At 31.6% G+C, this 23,223-nt stretch overlaps 2 protein-coding genes across 2 annotated transcripts; both read left to right on the top strand.

The window, feature by feature from the left end:
• Window positions 1-468: 468 nt before the first annotated feature.
• TRIADDRAFT_23227 (uncharacterized protein) lies at window positions 469-7,977 on the top strand (the record flags this gene model as incomplete). The annotated part of the gene is made up of 23 exons (XM_002111194.1): window positions 469-578; window positions 692-809; window positions 995-1,210; window positions 1,335-1,588; window positions 1,772-1,897; window positions 2,089-2,338; window positions 2,444-2,703; window positions 3,038-3,173; window positions 3,293-3,387; window positions 3,607-3,693; window positions 3,816-4,002; window positions 4,192-4,233; window positions 4,367-4,802; window positions 5,042-5,121; window positions 5,284-5,434; window positions 5,569-5,802; window positions 5,907-6,007; window positions 6,177-6,368; window positions 6,613-6,768; window positions 6,915-7,004; window positions 7,160-7,332; window positions 7,496-7,601; window positions 7,687-7,977. Coding segments are annotated over 23 exons (3,891 nt in total), but the record flags the coding sequence as incomplete, so codon positions are not given.
• Window positions 7,978-10,073: 2,096 nt separating this feature from the next.
• TRIADDRAFT_54972 (uncharacterized protein) lies at window positions 10,074-20,897 on the top strand (the record flags this gene model as incomplete). The annotated part of the gene is made up of 27 exons (XM_002111193.1): window positions 10,074-10,112; window positions 11,458-11,574; window positions 12,215-12,276; window positions 12,498-12,608; window positions 12,733-12,850; window positions 13,065-13,280; window positions 13,417-13,670; window positions 13,842-13,967; window positions 14,057-14,306; window positions 14,389-14,648; window positions 14,980-15,115; window positions 15,219-15,313; window positions 15,544-15,630; window positions 15,730-15,936; window positions 16,027-16,090; window positions 16,165-16,585; window positions 16,788-16,867; window positions 17,016-17,166; window positions 17,316-17,432; window positions 17,650-17,750; window positions 17,943-18,134; window positions 18,326-18,481; window positions 18,601-18,690; window positions 18,816-18,988; window positions 19,134-19,239; window positions 19,316-19,546; window positions 20,874-20,897. The coding sequence occupies 27 exons, from the start codon at window positions 10,074-10,076 to the stop codon at window positions 20,895-20,897; spliced, it is 3,984 nt and encodes a 1,327-aa protein (XP_002111229.1).
• Window positions 20,898-23,223: the final 2,326 nt, after the last annotated feature.

Raw genomic sequence — 23,223 nt, 5'->3', positions numbered from 1 at the left:
TTGATTGACTAATTAAGTGAGTAAACTTAAGAAACTGCCATAAATCCTGTATTGAAATATGTCCTTATTTTACTACCAATAGAAAGCTTATAAAAGGATTCCACTAGATACTGACAGCTGGTTTACTCGTGTGATTTCTTTTTGGTTAGTCATCTTCCAGATCATTTATTATATTTATTCATAGGACCAATACCGTCACTTGTAACTATATATTTTAGGAAATTCAATATGCGTATAATAATAGTAATTTATACATATCATACAGGATAGAACTATAGTACAGTGACACTAATGCAAGAATTTAAAATTAATCTCGTGATATGTATCTATTTAAATATTGTGATTAAAAGTTAACCGTTTTCACCGTATTAAACTATCTATCAAATGAGAACTACATACATCTTCGATTGTGTAGAGTAATTTTGTCTTCGCATTGATACAGATTTTATACTTTGATTGCGATATAGGTGGTTAAATAAATTATTTCAAATTAGTGCAAAGAGGCGACTTGAATTAGAAGATCTGTATCAGTTAAGTGATGCCGATAAATCGGACGCACTATTAAAGAAATTTGACAGGTAAGGTAATTAACAGAGCCTATTATAATAACGCCATTAAGCATAGAATCAGATAATTGATGTGATCTAAGATTGCTAAACGTTATCATCTAATTCTTTAATGGCCGTAATAGGGAATGGGATAAAGAATTAAAAGTTCGAGATAATGGCGGTAGACCAAGTTTAACTCGAGCGTTGTTCAGAATTTTTGGTTTTAGCTATCTTCTAATTGGTATTCCGTGTCTTATTGGGGTAAATGATAATTCTTATCATGATTGTGGTTATTAATTTGGTTACAAAAATTGAAAAATAAATTCTTAAGAATCCACATGTATTTAGACAAGCTAGCCCTGGATATATTAATTCAAAGTTAAATCGTTACTACGATTATAAGTACTTACTTACTATTAACTATATGTACAACACATATTCTCTAGTTATGTAGTAGGACCGTCTATCCTATATTTATTGGACTCCTTGTTGGGTGCTTTTCGCCTCAATCGACTGCTGATAAAACTCAAGGATATCTTTATGCTCTTGGTTTATCATTGTCGATGTTCATAATCGTTTTCTGTGAACAACCGGCTTATTTTAGTGCTTACCGAGTTGGCTCTCAATTAAGAACTGTTCTATCTGCAGCTGTATATAGAAAGGTAAAATAAACATACAATCAACGTACATACTCTAGATGACGAATTTAATACTGCCAATTATCCAAAGTTGAAAAAAATCTCCATTCTTACGTAAAAGTATAAACATTTCTATTTCATTGAATAGACGCTAAATCTAAGTAGCGGAGCTGTATCACAGATCACAATCGGTCGAATTGTCAATATACTGGCTAATGATATGCTGAAATTTAACGATGTTACCAAATACTTACATTATTTATGGATTGGAACATTAGTTGGAATTGCTATGATAGTTGTGTTATGGTTACAAGTCGGTTTTGCAGCTCTTGGCGTAATTATAGCGTTAATTTTCATCTTAGCTCTAAAGACTTATATAGCATCATTGCTAGCAAAAGAGAGGTTAATAATACTGTTTACTAGATTAATATTCATACACTTATTATATAATATAGAATATTCGAGAAGACGTAGTCTAAAGAGTATTTAACATCGTCGTTATTTGTCGTCGTACTAGTTATTAGAAATAATAGAACAGATAATTTGTGATTTTCGATATATGCTTATTAATTTATATACACATAGATTACGCTATTTACGCTATGCAGACGAGCGAATTAAAATCATGAATGAAATTATAACGGGGATGAGAGTTATCAAAATGTATGCTTGGGAGAAACCGTTTTCCAAGATTGTCACCCATGTTCGAGGGTACAGTAATATAATCGTAGTAATCAATGTAACAAAGTATTTATACAATGAAATACTTTTAGTGATATTTATTTTCAAATCAATTCTTCTATGTTATAACTCTTAGATTTTTGACTCATTTACAATACTCGAACACTTATTTACGTATTAATAGATAATCTGGATTGATTATATTTTCATTTTCATTAAAGGAAAGAAATCAAACACGCGTTAAGGATCGCTTATATGAGGGCTTTTCATGCTGCAATGCAATTCATATCACTTAGACTGATGTTATTCTGTTCTGTTGTGATTTATGGTCTATTTGGAAATCCGTTGGATCTTGCTAGAATTTTTACAGTCTTCACGTTACTATTAGGCATTCGATTGATCTTTATGTTTTGCATACCGGAAGCTATTCAAAATATATCAGAAACTTCAGTTTCACTAAAACGTATCCAGGTCGATAACTGCTTATTTATTGCAATGTTTAGAGCCTGAACGTTTTTAACTTCAAAGAATTGAAATTACTGATTATTTATTTATTTATTATATTCGTATCTGTAGGACTATTTACTAGCTGAAGAATTACCTAATATTAGCTTAGTTCAGTTAGATAAAAATTACGATATGAATAATAAAGAACCTGTAGAAGTCAATAATCTATCGATCTGGTGGTCGGACGAGAATAGACCAGTTTTAAAAGATATATCTTTTATGGTTAAAGAAAACGAATTATGTGCCGTAGTCGGACCAGTAGGAAGCGGAAAATCTACACTTTTAGTGACACTGTTGAATGATGTGACTACATTTAGTGGTCATTATAGGTACGATTTTATTTGATTTTTATTTTACACAATTAAATACGATTATGCTCGTGTATGATTATTGATGACAGCTTTCGCGATGTTTTTAAATAAGATAAGCGATAATTGTTTGAAAGTCACATTAGTAATACAGATAATTATAATATATTCTTGATTTCGCAAATTACCGGTAACTTATATATATATATATATATATAACCTATATATTTCGTTATTGGATATTATAGAGATACAAAATATAACATTTTGATAGATGGGTTTCGCTAACACAATGTTATCGTGCAATATTTGTAAATTTGTCTATGCTAACAGACTTCATTAAATATTTTTCTAGGGTTAGAGGAAAAATTGCTTACGCTTCTCAACAAGCGTGGATTGTTTCAGATACATTAAGAAATAACATTCTATTTGGCTTGGAATATGATGACGCGAAGTATAATGAAGTGATTGATGCTTGTGCTCTAAGAAAGGTATATTTTCATGTAAAGTATTTCTCTCGTTGTAATTAGTTTAATAATAAAAAATTTGAGCTAGTTTACAACTGTAAGATATATAAATCAATCGAATGTGTATACTTATAAAAATTTAGGATTTAGATTTATTACCTAATGGCGATATGACGTTTGTTGGCGAAAGAGGAGTACAATTAAGTGGCGGTCAGAGGATGAGAGTTAATCTTGCGAGGTAATTCGAAGACTATTTATAATTGTTAGTTTAGGCGTTAGTACCTGATTATCGTTATTTATAATTATTAAATAAACACTTGGGTATATATTTTAGTAGAATACATTAATTGTTCATTCTAATTGTAAAAGTATTATAAATTGATGTTGTGATATTGATATTGATGCTAGTACAAGTACATATAATTCATAATAATACGTTTACATTAATTTACGATAGAGCTGTATATTATAATGCTGATATATACTTACTGGACGACCCTCTAAGTGCTGTAGACGCAGATGTTGGTAAACATATTTATCAAAGGTATGGGTAACGAAGTCTTGATATGTATTTCAATAACTTCAGACTTGATTTTGGAAGAAGAATTATTTATCCTTATACTCGAGTAATCTATATATATTGTATTTACACATTTATCTATATAGATGCATTTGTGGCTATTTAAGCAATAAGACGCGCGTATTAGTCACTCATCAACTACATCATCTAAGATCTGCAGATAAGATAGTCGTTTTAAAAGACGGAAGAATCGATAAAATAGATACTTTCCAAAATCTACAAATAAACTCTGATGTATTTTCGATGACTACACAACAGCAGTCATTAAAAACAGTAGATGGCGATTGCCAAACATCTAAGTAAGTTAAATCAGCTTAAAGCAAGATAATATACTAAAATGGATAATATACATTGTAATCGCTTGTTTAACTATAAATTATAAAGTTTATAGTATTGAAGAAAGATATTATTGTTTACAAATAAATATATTGTAATCGTAGGTTAGATACTGGCATCGCAGAGTTTAATAACGAATTAGCAGAAAGTACGATTACACAAAATAAGGTACTGTAAATGACTTATACTATATAACTGATAATAAATAAATTTAATCGATTATTCAATATTATGTACAGATTGTTAATAATCACTTATTTACTGTCTGAAATATTTACATTATACTCCTACATAATAATAGATAGAAAATAATAACGGTGGAGTTATCGAAGAGGAAAACCGTAATAGAGGCAGTATACCTTGGAGAGTTTATATTAAGTATTTTACATCAGCATTCGGTCCTACTCGTTCAGTTTTTGCCTGTATACTATTTGTAGCTTCTCAAGCATCCTTTAATGTTGCTGACTGGTGGTTTTCACAGTGGTCTTATGCATATCAAAATATATCTCTTTCGCGTAATAGTTCAGTGGAATTAAACACTGTAATTATGTATGACCTCTCGAATGCCGATGTAATAGCTATATACGCGGGACAATTAGGGATTTGTTTCTTATTGGTTATGATATGTTCATGGGTTTTGGGTGCAATGGCAGTAAGAGCGTCTAAACGTCTAGAAAGTAAATTATTTCATTCGCTATTAGAAACTATCATATATATTTTCGACACTTATCCGTCAGGTAATTAAACCCAAATTTATTTCTAGATAGTTATGTTAATATATATATATATATATATACAAAACTGAATTAGTTGTATAAGATCGTCTTATGTCTTATGACATATAGTTGAGTCATAAAATTACTTTTTACATTATAGCTGTGTTTTAACTATAATACGTGTACGTATTATGATTGTTATAACCGATGATATGGCTATACAATATCGAGTTTACAGTACGTATTGCTTCTCTATTTAGGAAGAATCTTAAATAGATTTTCGAAAGATTGTGCACAGATGGATGATAATATCGGTTATAATTTGGTATTCACAGTTCAGGTTTGAAGATTAATTACAACATATTATCGATGTTTATTTCAAGATGTTTTTAAAACGATTCTTTTAATCGCTGCAAAATTGATTAAGTTACAGCATTTCTCATTCTGTTTGCTCATTTATGGCAAGTTATAATATTAACTTCTCCAAATTATATATTATTAGTGTATCTTGGTCTGCATTGGACAAGTTTTGACTATCGCGATTGTAAATCCATGGATGTTAATTCCGATAACGATAATATCAGTGTTATTAATATTTTTAAGAAAATATTATTTGAATCTTTCAAGAGATGTCAAACGCTTAGAGGCTGCAGGTCAGTAACAAATATCAAGATTAAGATTTAATCTTTAATTTTGAAATTTACAATATAATAATCATTTGTTTTAGTTAGATAGAATCTTTTAGTATATTTTACATGGCTTATATACTCGATATTATTATAAATAGGAAGTAGTCCGTTATATAGCCATATGTCTACTACACTGCAAGGCCTAACTACTGTAAGAGCTTACGGTGCAAGTTCGAGATTTTTAGAGACATTTAAAGAATATCTCGATATGCATACACAATCATGGATCGTATTTATTGCTTCAATTCGATGGAATGCATTCCACATCGATTTCTTGTGTTCATTTCTCGTAGCAGGTCTTTCATTCAGTCTGGTTCTATTACCTGAAGGATGTATGTATAATGTACTTACGTGGATATTGAATTTTGTGGCACAATTTCGAATGATATTCTGTTATGATATCTGATACAGCATGAGAAATTTTATTTTGTACTAGATATCAATCCTGGATTATCAGCATTACTTTTAAGTTATGCCGTAGACATGCTGGGGTTATTAGACTGGGTAGTGAGACTAAGCTCTGAATTAGAAAATCAGGTATATAGAAATAACTAATTTAAATTGATTACTATTATATTAGTATGATATACGTATTTAACGTTTATTGTAAACTATTTAGTTATTGAGAAAGCGAATATATCTGATCTGTTTGGTAATTTATTAAACCACATACTATAATAATTAATTAACTAATTATTAATTATAGATGACATCAGTTGAACGTGTGGATGAGTATACTAAATTACAAAAAGAAAATAAGTTCTATAAAGAAATCGATCCTCCTACAAAATGGCCTCAACTTGGCACTATTAAATTTAATAACGTCTGTTTTACTCATTACAAAACCTTGCCTTATGTTCTTCAATCTATTACATGCGAAATCAAAAAGTTTGAGAAAGTAATAACGACTACGTGATAACTTCTTGTTTATTTTACTCTTGTAAGAAAGACTATTAATTTTGTATGTACTCGTTTACAGTATATTACAATATCTCACATTCGCTACTGTTATAGATTTGCTGACTCGTGATTGAGATTTTATTAACTCTCTCTATATTAAATTAGTTATTATCGATCTTGTGTGTATAGAAAATTAGCACGATAAAGTAATTGTATTTTCGTTTATAATTTACGGTATATAGATAGGAATTGTTGGACGCACCGGTGCTGGCAAATCATCATTTCTAGCATCTATGTTCAGATTAGCCGAGCCTACAGGACAAATTTCAATAGATGATGTTGTAATTAATAACATCGGATTACATTGTTTACGAAGCTCATTATCGGTTATACCGCAGGTATACAGTAGTAAAATTTTACATTTTATATCTTATTACTAAAGAAAGAGTTTATAAAAGTTAGTACTGATAGAAAGAACGTGGACATACCCTAGTAAAAAGATTTAAACTTTAAATTTTAACTAAATTTTTATAAAATTATTTAGGATCCGGTATTATTCATCGGTACTATCAGAAAGAATTTAGACCCTTTTAATTGTTATAACGATGAAGAGTTATGGAAAGCGTTAAAGGAGGTTAGTGATACTATCTGTATTCGTATTTACACAAAGAATATTTTAGTATTAGTATTAGTATACAAGTGTTAGATATATTAAGATATAAAGATCGATCATACTGTAAGAGTCTAGTAAAGTTTACACCGTAACTATAAATATTTTGTAATTTATAGGTCGAAATGGAGAATTATGTTATCCAATTACCCGACAAATTAGATAGTGAAGTATCTGAATTTGGAACAAACTTTAGTGTAGGCCAACGTCAATTATTGTGCCTAGCGAGGGCGCTCCTTAAGAAAAATCGTATACTATGTATCGATGAAGCAACTGCTAATGTCGATCTGAAGTTAGTTAACAAATTATTTATATCATCTGGATTTACGCATTATTGTTAGTGTATATTATTTACTCGTATAAGCGTAATTTGGAAATTATTTTAAACTTTACGGACTTGTCGAGTATTGTAGTATAAAACTGTAAAGTATTTATTTTTTGATTAATCGAATTAGAACTGACGCTATTATCCAACGGACAATTCGTAAACAATTTATTGAGTGCACTGTACTAGTTATCGCTCATCGTATAAGTACTATAATAGATTGTGATCGAGTTATGGTAAGTAGGATTTAGTACAGTAAATCGCTTATTATATAAAGTAATGAAATATACTAATTTACGTATTTTAAAAATTATGGAAAAGGTGTTAGATGCAGGAAAACTTGTCGAATTCGACTCACCTCATAAACTATTAGAATTAGATAGCTATTTCAGTAAGTTAGTAGCCGAGACGGGTATTGAAGAAAGTAAAAATTTACGTGTACAAGCTGAGTATCATTATAACCATCCAGAGGTATTTGCAAGATCAGATAAAGCAGATATAGCGGAAATTAATTTAGAAACGGATATTTCATTTAAAGGCGATCGACGACAGGTAAAATTACTAGAAATAGGAATATACTTTGAGAATATATATTATTTTTATGTCAGTTAAATTAATAAACGTTTTTATATATATTTCTAGGCGGATACATATGTTGCCTACGAGGCTAATGTTTAACTGTTAATGTCTTATAAGCACATTGTAATCGATGAGGCTAGTAGTTAGTAAAGAAGCCGCGGTGTTATCTCTAATAATTTTTTTATTTTAAATAAATCGCTTATTTATTTCATGTTAAATATTCTAATTTAAAAACGTGGTATCGTCATCATGATGACGCGATCATAATCTTGGCAATGAGATCACGGCTCTCTCTATTTATTACTCTACAATTGTATAAGTACGTATGATATTTATCTCAATTTAAAATGTTTGATATCAAAATACGATACTTAATATCTATTTCAAATTGCATTTGATGGCCTGATGATTCCTTAAACATCAACACGATTACTTTCTTTGAAAGATATAGTCTAAGATATGATTTGACTTTATTGATCACAATCTTTTAATTATTTTTGGCTGATAAAATAAATAGCAATCAGAAAGAAAAGTTGACCGAGTTTATATTGACACTATGAGTATATTATACATTGTACGTTAAACATACAAGCTTGTCTATATAATCATAATAAGGAAGATCAAAGTATAGTTATACCACACGACTATATTGTACAAAGCAGCGAGAAGAATCTATAATATAAGCGAAGTAAATGAACAAGAATGGGATATAACATGTCCGTGCTATGATTTAAGAAATCCGCTCTATCGAAAAGATGATATAACATATAACATGCATATGTGTTTCAATTATATATTCAATTATATATTATATATCTATTGTCAGTTAAAATACTGGTACTCGTGAGGCAAACCAATTGCTATACGTAGACCTAAATGTACTAGACTATTGTACAGTATCCAAATCACTTTGGAATATTTATAACTTGTTATGGTAGTTTATGCATGTAAATGATGATAATATGAGCGCTAATATAACAATTAAGAAATTAATGCATTATGATAGTCTAGTATTTAAGATTAATGATGCACGTACAGTGAAAATATGACGACTACATGCAATATGGCACGGAAGAAATGTTGCAGGCAGTGTTTGGAAAAGCTCAATTTTGAGTGGTCGCTATTACAGCCATTCAAGATGATTTCTTATGATATTAATGTAGTATTGCTAGAGCCATCTGATAATACTCCTATCCCGATTTAAATCAGTGCAGTATCTAATAGAATCGTGTCCAATTGAACGTGTATAGAGCAAAACTTTATTGCAAATGAAGGACATTCTTGCAGACATTGGCGATGGCTGATTCCAATAGTGATGCTAGATTAGCTTAAATCAGGACATGATTGGATCGAGTAACTGCTAAAGAATTGAATCGTAGATCAACAGCCCTATTAAGAGCATGGAATTCTGCATAAATTCTAGACTGAACGTCTTTATTAAGCCTATAAAAGCAGGAGAAAATTGGGGGGAATCCTTAGCGAGATCTTCCATATTGAATTAACCTATACAGTATACAGTATCCCTTCCGTAACACTAGTCGACGTTAGTATATCCAGTACAAGGCCTCCACATACAGTGCTGTAACAGGTCATACAGCTAATGGGATTGACTAAATTGCTAACATCACTCCTAGTATTGACCTTGTCGATTCAAATTAGCTCCTTTGAAAACTCCAATCTTCACTATTTGGACAGCCCGATGTGCCTATACAAGCCATTGGTTTAAGTCTGGAAGGACTAGCAATTAAGCCGGTTGCAATTCGTCTAGCTTGGAGTAGAGAGATCGAACTTGTTGGCCAAGCCAATGGATGAAGATATCCAGCGGTAAACTGCTGTTAAGGAAGAGAGTGACATAAGGCAGCAGATTAAACGACGATTGGAACTCTTTCATAGCTACAAATCATTGTGTTCTAGGCGTTCAGTAAGAGGAAGGTGCGTGAGTTGATTATTTTTATCATGGCTAGAATGAGAGCACTTTGTTTATAAAGGAATGAACAAATTTGTCTCGTATGGATTACATTCAACATAGTTTATTCTAAATAGATCAGATTCAACATAGTTTATCCTAAATGGATTAGATTCAACATGGTTTATTCTAAATGGATTAGATTCAACATAGTTTATTCTAAATGGATCACGGTCAAGACAAGTCCATGGATAAAGCAAAGGTAAGGAAGCAGTTTTCTTTCTTAGAATAAGATACTTTGTCTTGCCGAGTTATGATTTTAGTTGAATGTATGACTATGGCAGTAGTGCTTAATGAAAGGGACAATCTGAGGCTAGATGGACCAGTGATTTCCTTCACCAATTTAGATGTATTACTTTATTATTATAAATGCCACTAGTGATTAGCTTTAAGAAGAAGGCTCCAATAGGTGCAACTACTGACGTAATCGCTCTTTCGCTATATTCATTCTCAAAGCAATCTGTTGTGGATACTAGAGTGCAAAAGATTGCATGATAGTATGTCATACTCAATGCTACGATATACATCATAGCCTATTTTTACCTGCTGTAATGTATTTCCAATGGCAGCGATAATAGCTGTGAAAGTACTCCGAAAAAGATCTTATTTGCAAGGATTGTCCCAGTTTTAAAGTAGTCAACAGAAAAAAAATGGAGATATCATTAATGTCAATATGCCTTGGTACGGTGATTTGCTAGCAAATATGGCTGTGGGCAAAGAAAGAAAAGGATTACTGAATTGCATTGTCTATGTTAGCAAGGCATTCCGTCCTGCTCTTCTACTGTTCAATGTTCCCTCATGAAATGATAGCAATATTCTAGTTAAAAAATTTATATCAAAAGAAAAAGACTAGATCACAGTAAATAACGAACAGAAACATAATTTTAAGTCAGAGTAATGTTTGGGTAGAATGGTTTGGAAATAATTTACAATGTAATAGAGTAATGTTTCGCCAAGTTGGTTTTGGACTTTCAATAGTTTATCCATTCAACTCTGTTTAAGTTCACTATGTCTACCAAGGACTACTAGTAGTCCTTGACAACACTGCAAGTAATAATAAACATAGGCTTTATGAGACTTTTATGGATTTACTCTAGACAAAATGCATTGCAACCCGTGCTGTTATGCACTCATCAAATCTGCAATCATTAGCTATAATTAATACTTTGAGTAGTGTATTGGCTTGCTAAGTAGACCGTCTATTACTGCCTGTTACAACTTCCAAATTTTGTAACAAGTACTAGATCTGCACTCAGCAAGGAGACCCAGTAATTAAGTTGAAGAACTAACTTTATTGTTAAAATGAAGAGTTTATATACTTTCTTTATTGTGATCTATGAGTGATCAAATCATCACTAACAGAAAGGTTTCCCTAGTTTAGTCATTACAAATAGACTATCATGCCAAGTATGGCAACATGAGAATACATATATAGATAACCTTAATATAGTACCATAACTACATCTATATACGCTTGACGTGATAACATCGTGATATTTAACCATATATAGAAAGAAGGTAACATACTAATTATGTAACTATTACAGAACGTGACACTGCCAAATAAACCAGATATCATGACCGAACATCAAGCGTATATGTTACGATTTTCTTGTGCAGCATTTTTCCTTGTAGCCAAATCAGAAGAATTCGCTAGAACTTGGGTACTGAGATGAACTCTATTATCAAGATGAGTACCGTTATAAACAGAAAACAACCGTAATAACGGTCTATAACAGCATACCATGAATACTAACGGCCATTCAACTAGATTACTCTTCTTGAAGGAAAATAGGAAAAATAATTTGAAGTGAAAGAGAAGAAGACAGTGTGGGTCCAGTGAGTTTAAATACAAGAATTGAATCTAAATTTAAAAGGACGACACAATACAGTTCAATCTTCTATCCGGATTGACTCAAAATTGTTTTATTCCATCAATCAGCTTCCCTGTACTGTATAGTTGATATTAGCATTGTAAATTGCAACATTATTGACTTTGAAAACTGTAATTATACCTGATCACGGTCTAGTTTAGGTAAGAAATCATTCACAATTTCAATACCCAAAACCGAGCCAACTCTGCCAATTTCAAATCATAACCTAACCAAAAATGTTTTTCCATTGAAGTAATACAGTATACAGTAATAGAGAGAATATCGTAGGTGAAGATCATTAAGAACCTATCGATTTATTCTATCGAGCACTGATTATTTTGCGTTTGTGCAAAGCAATAAATTCTGGCATGATGTCTTGACAGTCATCAAATTAGAATAACAAAAGCTAAGCTACCCTCTTTTCTTGTAGGGAATCGAGCAAGATATTCCACTTGATACCTCTCCTTGGTTTTCTCGATGGATTTCATTTTGGTAAAAATTGTGATTAATGAAAGTATTCTCGTTATATTATAAATGAATGTTACACTGCGAAGTATTATCGAGTACTATTGCAACAAAGCCAACGAGAGTAATCGTTAACTCTATTCGTTAAGTTACTAATGAATTGTTCTATGGTCTGTAACTTCGCATATACTGTATAACCCTAGACTGTCAGAGAAATGAGATGATTAAAGAAATAATACGTTATATAGGTGGTTAAACAAGTTATTTCGAATAAGTTCAAAGAGAAGACTTGAAGTGGAAGATTTGTTTCAGATCAGCTCTGATGATAAATCCGATACCTTATTAAAAAATTTTGATAGGTAAGAAGTTAGGTCTCTTCGCTAGTTTCGTATGAATAAAGTTTAGTCGTGAGTCGATAGTAAAAGAATGTTTATTTCGGGTAAAAATCATAAAATGATTATTTCCACTGATATCATTATAAAGAGAATGGAATAAGGAATTACAGCTTCGCGAATCTGGTAGTAAGCCAAGTCTACTTCGAGCGTTATTGAGATTGCATGGCTTCGGTTATCTTATGCTAAGCATTCCGTGCTTAATTGCGGTAAGTCATGCTAATTTTTCTTAAATATGGGATTGCAGAAACGTTATGGTACTAAAAATTTAGTCTTGTTGCGATATAATGGAGAACGTGTTCACAGCTTTATCACATGTTGATAAACATATTCGTCCTCCAAATAATATTCATTAACTGTATCGGACATCTATGATTTTAAATATGTCTAATATCTCCAACTCTTTTCGTCATTAATTAATAGCAATCTGGTAGAGCTGTTTATCCCATTCTGATTGGACTTCTTGTTGAAAGCTTCTTACCACAGTCTACAGCTAGTAAAACAGAACAGTACCTATATGCTTTAGGCTTATGCATAACCGCATTTGGCATTATTTTCTTTGAACAACTTTACTACTTTAAAGCCTACCGATTTGGATGGCAATTAAGAGTAGCTCTATCTGCAGCTGTATATAGAAAAGTATGCAAATTAAGCATACATATAGTACTTGAAACAATGCCATACAATTGATAGAAAAATTATTACTTATTCTCTCTTGTTACATGTAAACGATCTATATCGAAGAAATAATTGTATTGACTTCGTCTAAACTTAGACATTGAAATTAAGTAGCGGAGCCGTTTCGCGAATTACTACTGGTCGAATAGTCAACATCTTGGCGAATGACATGCTAAAATTTAATGATGTAACGAAATATTTGACGTTCCTGTGGGTGGGAACTGCAACTGCAATTGCAATGATTGCCATCTTATGGTTGCAAATCGGTATTGCAACTTTTGGTGTCATTAGTGTGGTGGCTCTAGTGTTAGGTTTAAAGAGCTACGTGGCTTCTTTGCTGGCAACGGAGAGGTCAGTAGTACAATAACAAGAGATCGTTGTTGTTGTCATCATCACTCCTTCTCCTTTTTAAATTTTGACTGAACTAAGAGAAAATGAATTTGATACTTTTAATCAATCGTTTCAATTATTTTGCAAATATTAAATTTAAACAACAGCATTCCACTTTTTCTGATTTTACAGATTGCGGTATTTGAAATATGCAGACGAGCGAGTTAAGATTATGAACGAGATCATAACGGGAATGAGAGTTATAAAAATGTATGCTTGGGAAAAGTCCTTTGCAAAAGTTGTTACAGCTATTCGCAAGTATGGTCATGTCTTGATAGGAACGCTGATTATTTTTAATATCATGATTTTACCTTAACTCTAATAATCCTGTTTTGTTAATTGTGAAGGAAGGAAATCAAGCATATTTTAAGGATTGCATATATGAGGGCCTTCTTAGTTACGATGCAATTTGTGTCACCACTGTTGATGCTGTACTTTTCTGTTGTCATGTATGGTCTATTTGGAAATCGTTTGGACATTGTAAAAATTTTTACTGTATTTTCCCTACTGCAAGGCATTCGTACTATGATAATCTTTTGTGTTCCTGAATCTATCCAAAATGCGTCAGAAACTTCAGTCTCGCTAAAACGCATCGGGGTAATCTACATCCATTGGTTACATAGAATTGTAAAATTTGTACCAATATATTTACTTTTGCTTGCATCTAATTTTATGATAGGATTATTTGCTGTCGGAAGAATTACATAATCCAGATACATTACATTACAGCGAAAATAATAATACCATTCACGACGTGCCAGTAGAGGTTACTAATTTAAGCGTATGGTGGACAGATGAAAGCAGGCTGATTTTGAAAGATATGTCTTTTAAAGTTGAGAAAGGCGAATTGTGTGCAATAGTAGGATCAGTGGGAAGTGGAAAATCAACACTTTTAGTGACTCTCTTACACGATGTAATGACTCTTAAGGGCAACTATCGGTAGGATGATGTGCGAACTTGTATGGTTACAGTGTTTAGGCGTGACTTTATTTCCAACCTGACGAATTTTAAATGTTCGTAATTTTCAATCAACGTCTTTAACAGCCCGTCTGCGCAGAGTAACAATTTTTATGTCGTAGTAAAAGTTACATAAGTTACTACAGTATCATTCATACACATATTTCAATTTAATTTCCCGATACACCGCATGTCGTATCAGTAAGATGCAGCTGTAAAATAGACAAATCAAATGTATGAAATTAAACACTTTGATATAAAGTGACATTATATTTTCGGTAGAGTTGACATTTAATAAGTGCACTCTTTTCAGAATTCAAGGAAAAAGTGCTTATGCATCTCAGCAAGCTTGGATCATATCTGATTCACTGAGAAATAACATACTTTTTGGCCAAGAATATGACGTAGACAAGTATAATAAAGTGATTGATGCTTGCGCTCTCAGAAAGGTGATTTTTTTGGTACCTCCTGAATGGTCACTTTTCTTTTTAGAGTAAAACTATAAATTTTGAGCAGGAACCAAATAAGTGTATATCACTTTTTTTATTACAGGATCTAGAATTATTACCAAATGGGGATATGACTTATGTTGGTGAAAGAGGAGTGCAGTTAAGTGGTGGCCAAAGGATGAGAGTCAGTCTTGCTAGGTATTTAGAAAGATTACAAAAATTTATCTGGCGATATTTATTTTAGTAATGTTAAAAACCTAATTTACGATGTGATAGTAGTATGGTTAGTCGGTTATTACTGTACATAGCGATCATGCTGTATATTAAAATAATTACTTCTACCTTATTTATTTAACATCACGATTTATGATTAAATTTTATAAAGGATAAAAATTGATATATCTGTAATCATTTCTGTTTTGTGCTAGAGCTGTTTACTATGACGCTGATATTTACTTGCTTGATGATCCTCTAAGTGCTGTTGATGCGAATGTTGCTAAGCACATCTATCAGAAGTAAGCTCAGGCGTATTGCAGAATAACTGCTATGCAGTACCCAATTTCATTTTCTTGCTAAAAAAATTAACAATCTGTTTAATTATTAACTTTACTTAGGTGTATCTGTGGCATACTCAAGAATAAAACTCGTATATTAGTGACTCATCAATTGCATCACTTAAGATCTGCGAATAAAATTATTGTCTTGAAGGATGGATCCATAAAATATATAGATACTTTTGAAAATCTGCAAGCAAAATCCGAATTTTTTTCCAAAACTACCGAAGAACAATCAGCAAAAAATATCGATAACCAACAACCTGAGTATTATAGAAATAGCTATTGAATTTATATGCCTACTTACACTGACATATAGTAGGCCGTTTTATGTAAGCAATTTGTACTATTTTAAAGGGTAAATATGGATATTCCAGAATTTTCAGGAAAGTTACCAAATCAAATGACTTCAAATGATACGGTTTGTGCAATTATAAATACATAAATTAAAATACAACGATTCATTAATCGAATTTTTTATTACGATGGTGGCAGATGAAAATCATTGAGGAAGAAGCTCGCATGACAGGAAGCGTCCCATGGAAACTTTATGCAGATTACCTCGTTTCGGTCTCTGGAATAATACCGGCAGTCTTGGCATGCGCCTTATTTCTAATAAGTCAAGCTTCAGTGAACGCTGCTGATTGGTGGTTTTCACAGTGGTCGTTTACATACCAAAATGCTTCTTCATTAATTAATGGCTCAGTCGAATCAAATACCGTGCTTTTATTTGGACTATCTAATGTTAATGTTATAGCCATATACGCGGGGATACTGGTCTTTGCCACTATATTAATATCTTTAAGATCATGGACAATAGCTAAAATTGCTATAAAGGCGTCTGAACACTTCGAGAGTAAATTGTTTCACTCAATGTTACAAACAGTAATACACATTTTTGATGTTTATCCTGCAGGTAATTGGTCGTTATTAAATGCAACTTATACCTCTTGCTAAGCGCTCTTTTATGTTTGCGAATCTAGATATTGCTAACTATCGATTTCATTTTTCCAATAAATGATTTTAGTGTTTATTCGACTAATAACTCACTGATATTAATAAATACAATAGTCTAGAAGCCTTGCCGTTATAAAACGATATCGTTCTTGAATTTACAGGAAGAATATTGAACAGATTTTCGAAAGACTGTGCGCAGATGGATGATCAAATTGGATATAGTCTATTGTTCACTATTCAGGTTTGGCTATCATATTGATTTTATTTAATTTATCTCATAATCGACTCTAAAAGCTTCAAGCGTAATTTTTAAAGATATTTACTTGCTGTTCTTACTTCTCATGTAAGTTCTTTTAATCAATAAGCCTTATTCTATTTGCATGTTTCAGTGTTTCCTGGTAGTGATTGGTCAACTTGTGATGATGAGTGTTGTAAATCCTTGGATGTTGATTCCCATCACGGTGGTCTCTGTAATTTTTATCTTCCTAAGACGGTACTATTTATATTTATCAAGAGATGTTAAGCGACTAGAGGCAGCAGGTCTGTTACAATTGGGAAATATGCATATAGTAAATGAGTGCTATAGTAACATTTTCGTTAGACTGTGAAAAACTACTACAATATCTCGAGCTATAGTAAGTCTAGCACTTCTTTTCTAAACAAATCTGTAAACTGCGATATTTTAATAGGAAGCAGTCCAATATATAGCCATATGTCTACAACACTGCAAGGCCTAACTACTCTCAGAGCTTATAAAGCCAGCAATAGATTCTTACAACAATTTAAAGAATACACAGATAGACACAGTCAGTCATGGATTATATTTACGGCTTCGATTCGATGGAATGCATTCCATATCGACTTTTTATGCTGGATTCTTGTAGCTGGTGTATCTTTTGGCCTCGTCATTTTACCGAAAGGATGTTAGAGCAAATTTTAATTATACGACAACTATAGGACAATATTCCTACGGCAGCATTTTGGTAAAACTGATAATTGTGCAATTCTTTAATCCATTGTTAGATATTAATCCAGCACTAGCAGCATTACTTCTGAGTTATGCTCTTAACTCTCAAGGATTGGTAGATTGGGCAGTGAGATTCAGTGCCGAATTGGAAAATCAGGTATTAAGTAATAGATTGATTAAACTAGCCTACTGAGTTTAAATAGCATGGGTAAATTAAGATACTTTGTTGGTTTGTATTCCATTCTGTAATCGATCACGCTATCCTAAACAATATTGACAGTATGGGACCATTGAGGCGGCCTAAAGCTAACTAGGTACTTTATTATTTATATTATTATTGCTTTTATAGATGACATCAGTTGAGCGCGTTAAAGAATATACTAAATTGCCTAAAGAGAAGGATTACTATAAGATAAGTGATCTATCAAGTGATTGGCCAAAATTTGGTAAAATTGAATTTAAGGACGTCTCATTTGCTCACGCGGATCACTTACCCTATGTTCTCAAGTCCATATCATGTAAAATCAAACCATTTGAGAAGGTGATTTATTAATTCAATTTTAATTCTCTTCTATTAGTATTACATTATATTATTGAACTATAATGTCAATCACATCAATATGAGCTAACATTTGAGTAAAGATTCCTGTCTGTATTTAATATACCTAATTCTAGTACTCACATGTCTTATACAAACTATAATTAGTCTGTAACAAATTTGAATACTTGTAGGTTGGAATCGTTGGACGTACTGGCGCTGGAAAATCTTCATTTCTAGCATCTCTATTTAGACTATCTGAGCCGCGAGGGGAGATTTTAATTGATAACGTAGTAGCTAATAACATAGGATTGCATTGCTTACGAAGTGCGATATCAGTCATACCACAGGTAAAATTAGCTACCATCAGCTGCTAATTCATCAATGCAAGTATATGCAATATGAATTATTAGTATAAGAAGATTTTAACGCGTGATCCCGCAAAATTCTGATATGTTTTCGATTTCAGGATCCAGTGTTATTTGTTGGTACTATCCGAAAAAATCTAGATCCATTTGATTCCTACGATGATGAACAACTATGGAAAGCGCTTCATGAGGTTTATTCTAGTGTTTTTGATTCTTTATATGTATAACGTAAGTTTTGTCCGCGCAGGAGAATAGCGAAGTAAATATGTTTTCCTTACACATCTATCAAAACGCTCTCTATCAAAACACTCTCTAGGTCGAGATGGGAAATTACGTTAGTCAACTGCCTAATAAATTGAATAATGAAGTGACTGAGTTTGGAGCAAATTTTAGTGTAGGCCAAAGGCAATTATTATGTCTAGCAAGAGCACTTCTCAAGAAGAATCGTATATTATGTATTGACGAAGCGACAGCTAACGTAGATATGAAGTAAATAATAAGTTTTCGTTGATCTTCGCTAATTACTTATATGAATGTATTAGACTGACCAATAAATGTTTATTTTGTTGTCCAAGTGATAAAAATATCAACTTTCTAATTGTTTTTATCATATTGAAACTAAATTTTCGCTTAGAACTGATACAATTATTCAGCATACAATCCGAAATAAGTTTACTGATTGCACTATGCTCATCATTGCTCATCGCCTAAGGACAATAATACATTGTAACCGAGTACTGGTAAATGAAATATATTTTACACCATTACCACGAATAAATTTTTATTGTGGTTCACTGTTAAAAATTTTCTTAAAAGGTGTTGGAAGAAGGTAGAATTGTTGAATTTGATTCACCTCATAATCTACTGCAAATGAATGGCTATTTTAACAAGTTGGTAACTGAGACAGGCAATGAAGAGAGTAGAAATCTACGAATACAGGCTGAACGCTATCATAACAGTCGTGAAACATCTGAGGAAGCAGACAAAGAGATCATGTCAAGCGTTATTTCAGAAAAGGACTTCTCATTTAAGGGTCATCAGAGAAAAGTAAGGATAATAATTTCATGCACGGTGTTGACTTTTGTTTAATAAACGTTTGACATTTACATACGTCCTTACGTCTTACTTAGGTCAAGAATTCAATTGTCTATGAATCTTGCGTTTGATAGCTGTAACGATACATCTATATATATCTATTTATGATAGTAATTGTTACCATAGTATCAGTAAAGAGACCATATGTAATAGGTTTCTATTATTTTGACCTAAAATAGCTTTTACAATTATTGGCTATGCATTTTTGAGGACTTTTTTAGAGATTGAAACTTAATCAGTATGGCACTTTTAACTTCGAAATAGAACTTTGATGCGTGAAATCTGTTAATCTGAGTATTAGTGATTAATTTGAGCATTGTACGTAATAGAGTATCGAAAGTCATTTGCTCATAATACTAAAAATACTAATATTGTATAATTGACATATTTGCGCCGAATGAAAAGAAAGCGTTGAAATAAGTATTGATATTGGTCTATTTATAACAAAATTGACGAAACTGGTAAAGAAGCCTGATTTTAAATTGATAACTACTTCTTTTCTAAACGAAATTATCTACATTTGTAACAAGGGAGACACAGGTTGTCAATTCATAGCCTAGGTAGCTGATATGATGTATACAGCATTGTAAGCATCATGCATGGATAATGTGAATTCTGCTTTGTTATTTCAGAATATTTAATCTGTTTCCGCAGTTGATAATTGTTTAGCCTTGCCTATATAATAATTGTAGGTGATATTTATATTCCATATAACACTTTATGCTTATTATCTCGAGCTTAATTAATTCTGTCTGTGGGAACTTTCTTACGTGGCCAATCAGTTCGATCTTTTTTAATGTTATATTTACTTTGCAGCTATGCATGAAATTACACGATGTGCTATCATATTTAAGATTCCATTTCTCTTATTATTTCATTGGAATTAGTAGATAAAGTAGTCATGAATTGAATGTAATAGTACCAATGCCAAAGTGTTGTTGCTTCCTTTGGTAAAGCGTAAACTATAAACACTGCTTGTTGCAATAGCTATTTCTTGTCCTTTTTTATTTAATTTTTACTAAAATTTAATCTGGCGCATGTTCTACAGTATATTTGAAAATAAATTTTAAGCTATAATTGCATCAGATTGCTTAGAAAGAATAACTTAACCGTAAGGCTATCATTTATTTACACAGATCACTTGGTAACTTCCTTACATTACGTCATATCAACGAAACCATTAGCATATATTTAAAAGAGGTTTTATGTAATTAAGAAATTGATCAGCATAACAGCATTAACTAATAAGATATTTGAGATGCTTTATTTAACATAACAGATAGAGATGCAACAACAGCAATAAAATTCTCGTAATTGTTTTGTAAGTAGTGAACTTACTGAGTATAATACATTTTAAAGACTTAAATTTCATGAATTGTGTGATGCAAATAAGCAGTATTTAATAAAATACACTAACATAGATATTTGGAATGGCGTCTCTAATTTTTCGTTAGCATGCTCTTGTTTACTAGTGAAATCAACTTAATTTAAAATTAACTAATTGATAGAGTTTAATTGTTTGAAGCGGCTCAAGAAGTGGTAAAAACGTACCGGATGTACATGTGTACTGCATGTGCATACGTAAACGAGGAGGCCTTACTAATTTTTCACGTTTTCTAGTCAAAATCTTGCTAATAATAGAACACGAACAAAATTTATATATCGACATTAACCATTTACTGATTCGGTTAAAAATGATCTGAATTTTTATCCTTGAAATCTAAAACGTAATCAACATGTTAGCAACTTTCAATTCGCTGTCCGTAGTACTGCGAGTTATCAGTTGCTATGCTAGACTGTCCTCTACTCCATATGAACACCAAGTCGTAATTGTAGAAAAGGTTTCTGAATTATCTTGAATAGGATGATTATGCAGCATATACAGAATCAATATATACGTAAATTAGCATTCTATGATTATTTTATAATTCTTTTAATAACAAAAAAATATTTACATAGCGTTGTTTATAAAACGAGTCTATACGTATTAGCAAATGATCTTAGTTATGAATGTAGCACTATACGTATGCGATGGTGTTATCATCACGACTATGCCAATTGATAGCAAGATTATTTAAGACTAGTAAATTACGAGCTCAAGTAAATTTACAGCATACCTTAAACATGGAGCAATACTCCTTATTATTTGAGTGTAGATAGCTATAGCAACAGAGTAAATTCCTTTTTAGACTAGGTTAGGTATGATAATCACTCAAAATATGAATGAAGTAGATAGATCCATAATGGTTATTGACGAAATTTTTATCGTGAATGATGAACTTACAGTGGGATACATATTAGCTATTAAGATTGCTATTAATATCTCCTAGGAATTATTCCATTATTGTAATATTTAAGGTTGCATTTACAAGGCTTTTTTTAGCATTAGAACGAGTGAATTTGCCATGTATAAAGCCTTATACCATATGTCTATAGCACTCCTACGTAGCTATGCTATAAATTATACATCTGATAAAACTTTAATACTATACAATACCTTGTTTATGTACGTGAGAATTTATTAGAAGCAATTCAAAAGCTGGATAGTTTCATAGGCTATCTTCTGATAATTTTTTACTTAATTATTCGCTTTGGAATTATGGAATCAAGTTAAGTGAATATGTCGTAAAGTTACTGCATGAAATTCATAACATTTAGTCTCGAACTGGTGTTCAAATAACTATAATGTTAAGATTAGATAATAGTACCAGATCTTAGCTAAGCTTTACTTTAATGAAAAACATAAAAAATGTGAGAATATCGCCCGATAAGTGAATCAGTCGATATCTAAGCCGATAGAAATTTAGTTTTAATTCATTTATTAGTTGATATACAGGCTTTAGATGGAAACAGAAATAAGCTTACTTCATTTTAGCACATTTGAAATGAGATAAAACATTAAATTTTTGATCACAATAACCATGTCATAAGTAAAAACTATGTCCAATGTAAACAATAATAGTCATTGATTTATATTAAACTATGTAAGAGTTTGAGGTGAAGGTGAAATGACGTTTAGAAGGTCAAATACACTAGGTAGAACTATAGCTATTACTAATTGAATTTTAAATTTTTATCAATAGAAAAATAACAAAAAAGCTTTTTAATAATGGTCAATATTTAGACTAATCCAGTTCTTTCTTGGTAAATTATATGAACTATTTATTAATACAAGATGATCAAAACTGGTATATCTAAGATAGAATTACTTTAAGGATAACGATTTAATAAGTCTACATTTCCTGTGAATCGGTTTATAGCATGGCAACTAAGATTAATGGAAATAATGATAAAATGATGCTAAACAGTTTTCAATATTTCGTACGATAAATTTAAATTTACTCGATCTCTACTATTACGCTACCGTTAGAATTCATAACTAGTTATTTTTAACAGCTCTTTTAGGTTTTTTGAATGTACCAATACATATTAATAATTCTAGATTATGATATCATTACTGGATCATTATTTTGTGATAAATGCAACTTCATATGCAATCTCTAGTAAATAGTGATAGAGGAATGCTATTGACCTTAATAGCAGAATGTTCTACTATACGGTAATTAATAGCAACATTCTCTTGAGGTTTCAAAATAAATCAACTTTTAATTAGGTTTAGGCTGCAGTAA

This window comes from Trichoplax adhaerens, genomic scaffold (assembly GCF_000150275.1).
Source record: "Trichoplax adhaerens TRIADscaffold_3 genomic scaffold, whole genome shotgun sequence".
Classification (NCBI taxonomy): Eukaryota; Metazoa; Placozoa; class Uniplacotomia; order Trichoplacea; family Trichoplacidae; genus Trichoplax; species Trichoplax adhaerens.
The sequence above is the reverse complement of the archived record's forward strand: the minus strand, read 5'-3'. Positions and strand labels throughout refer to the sequence as shown.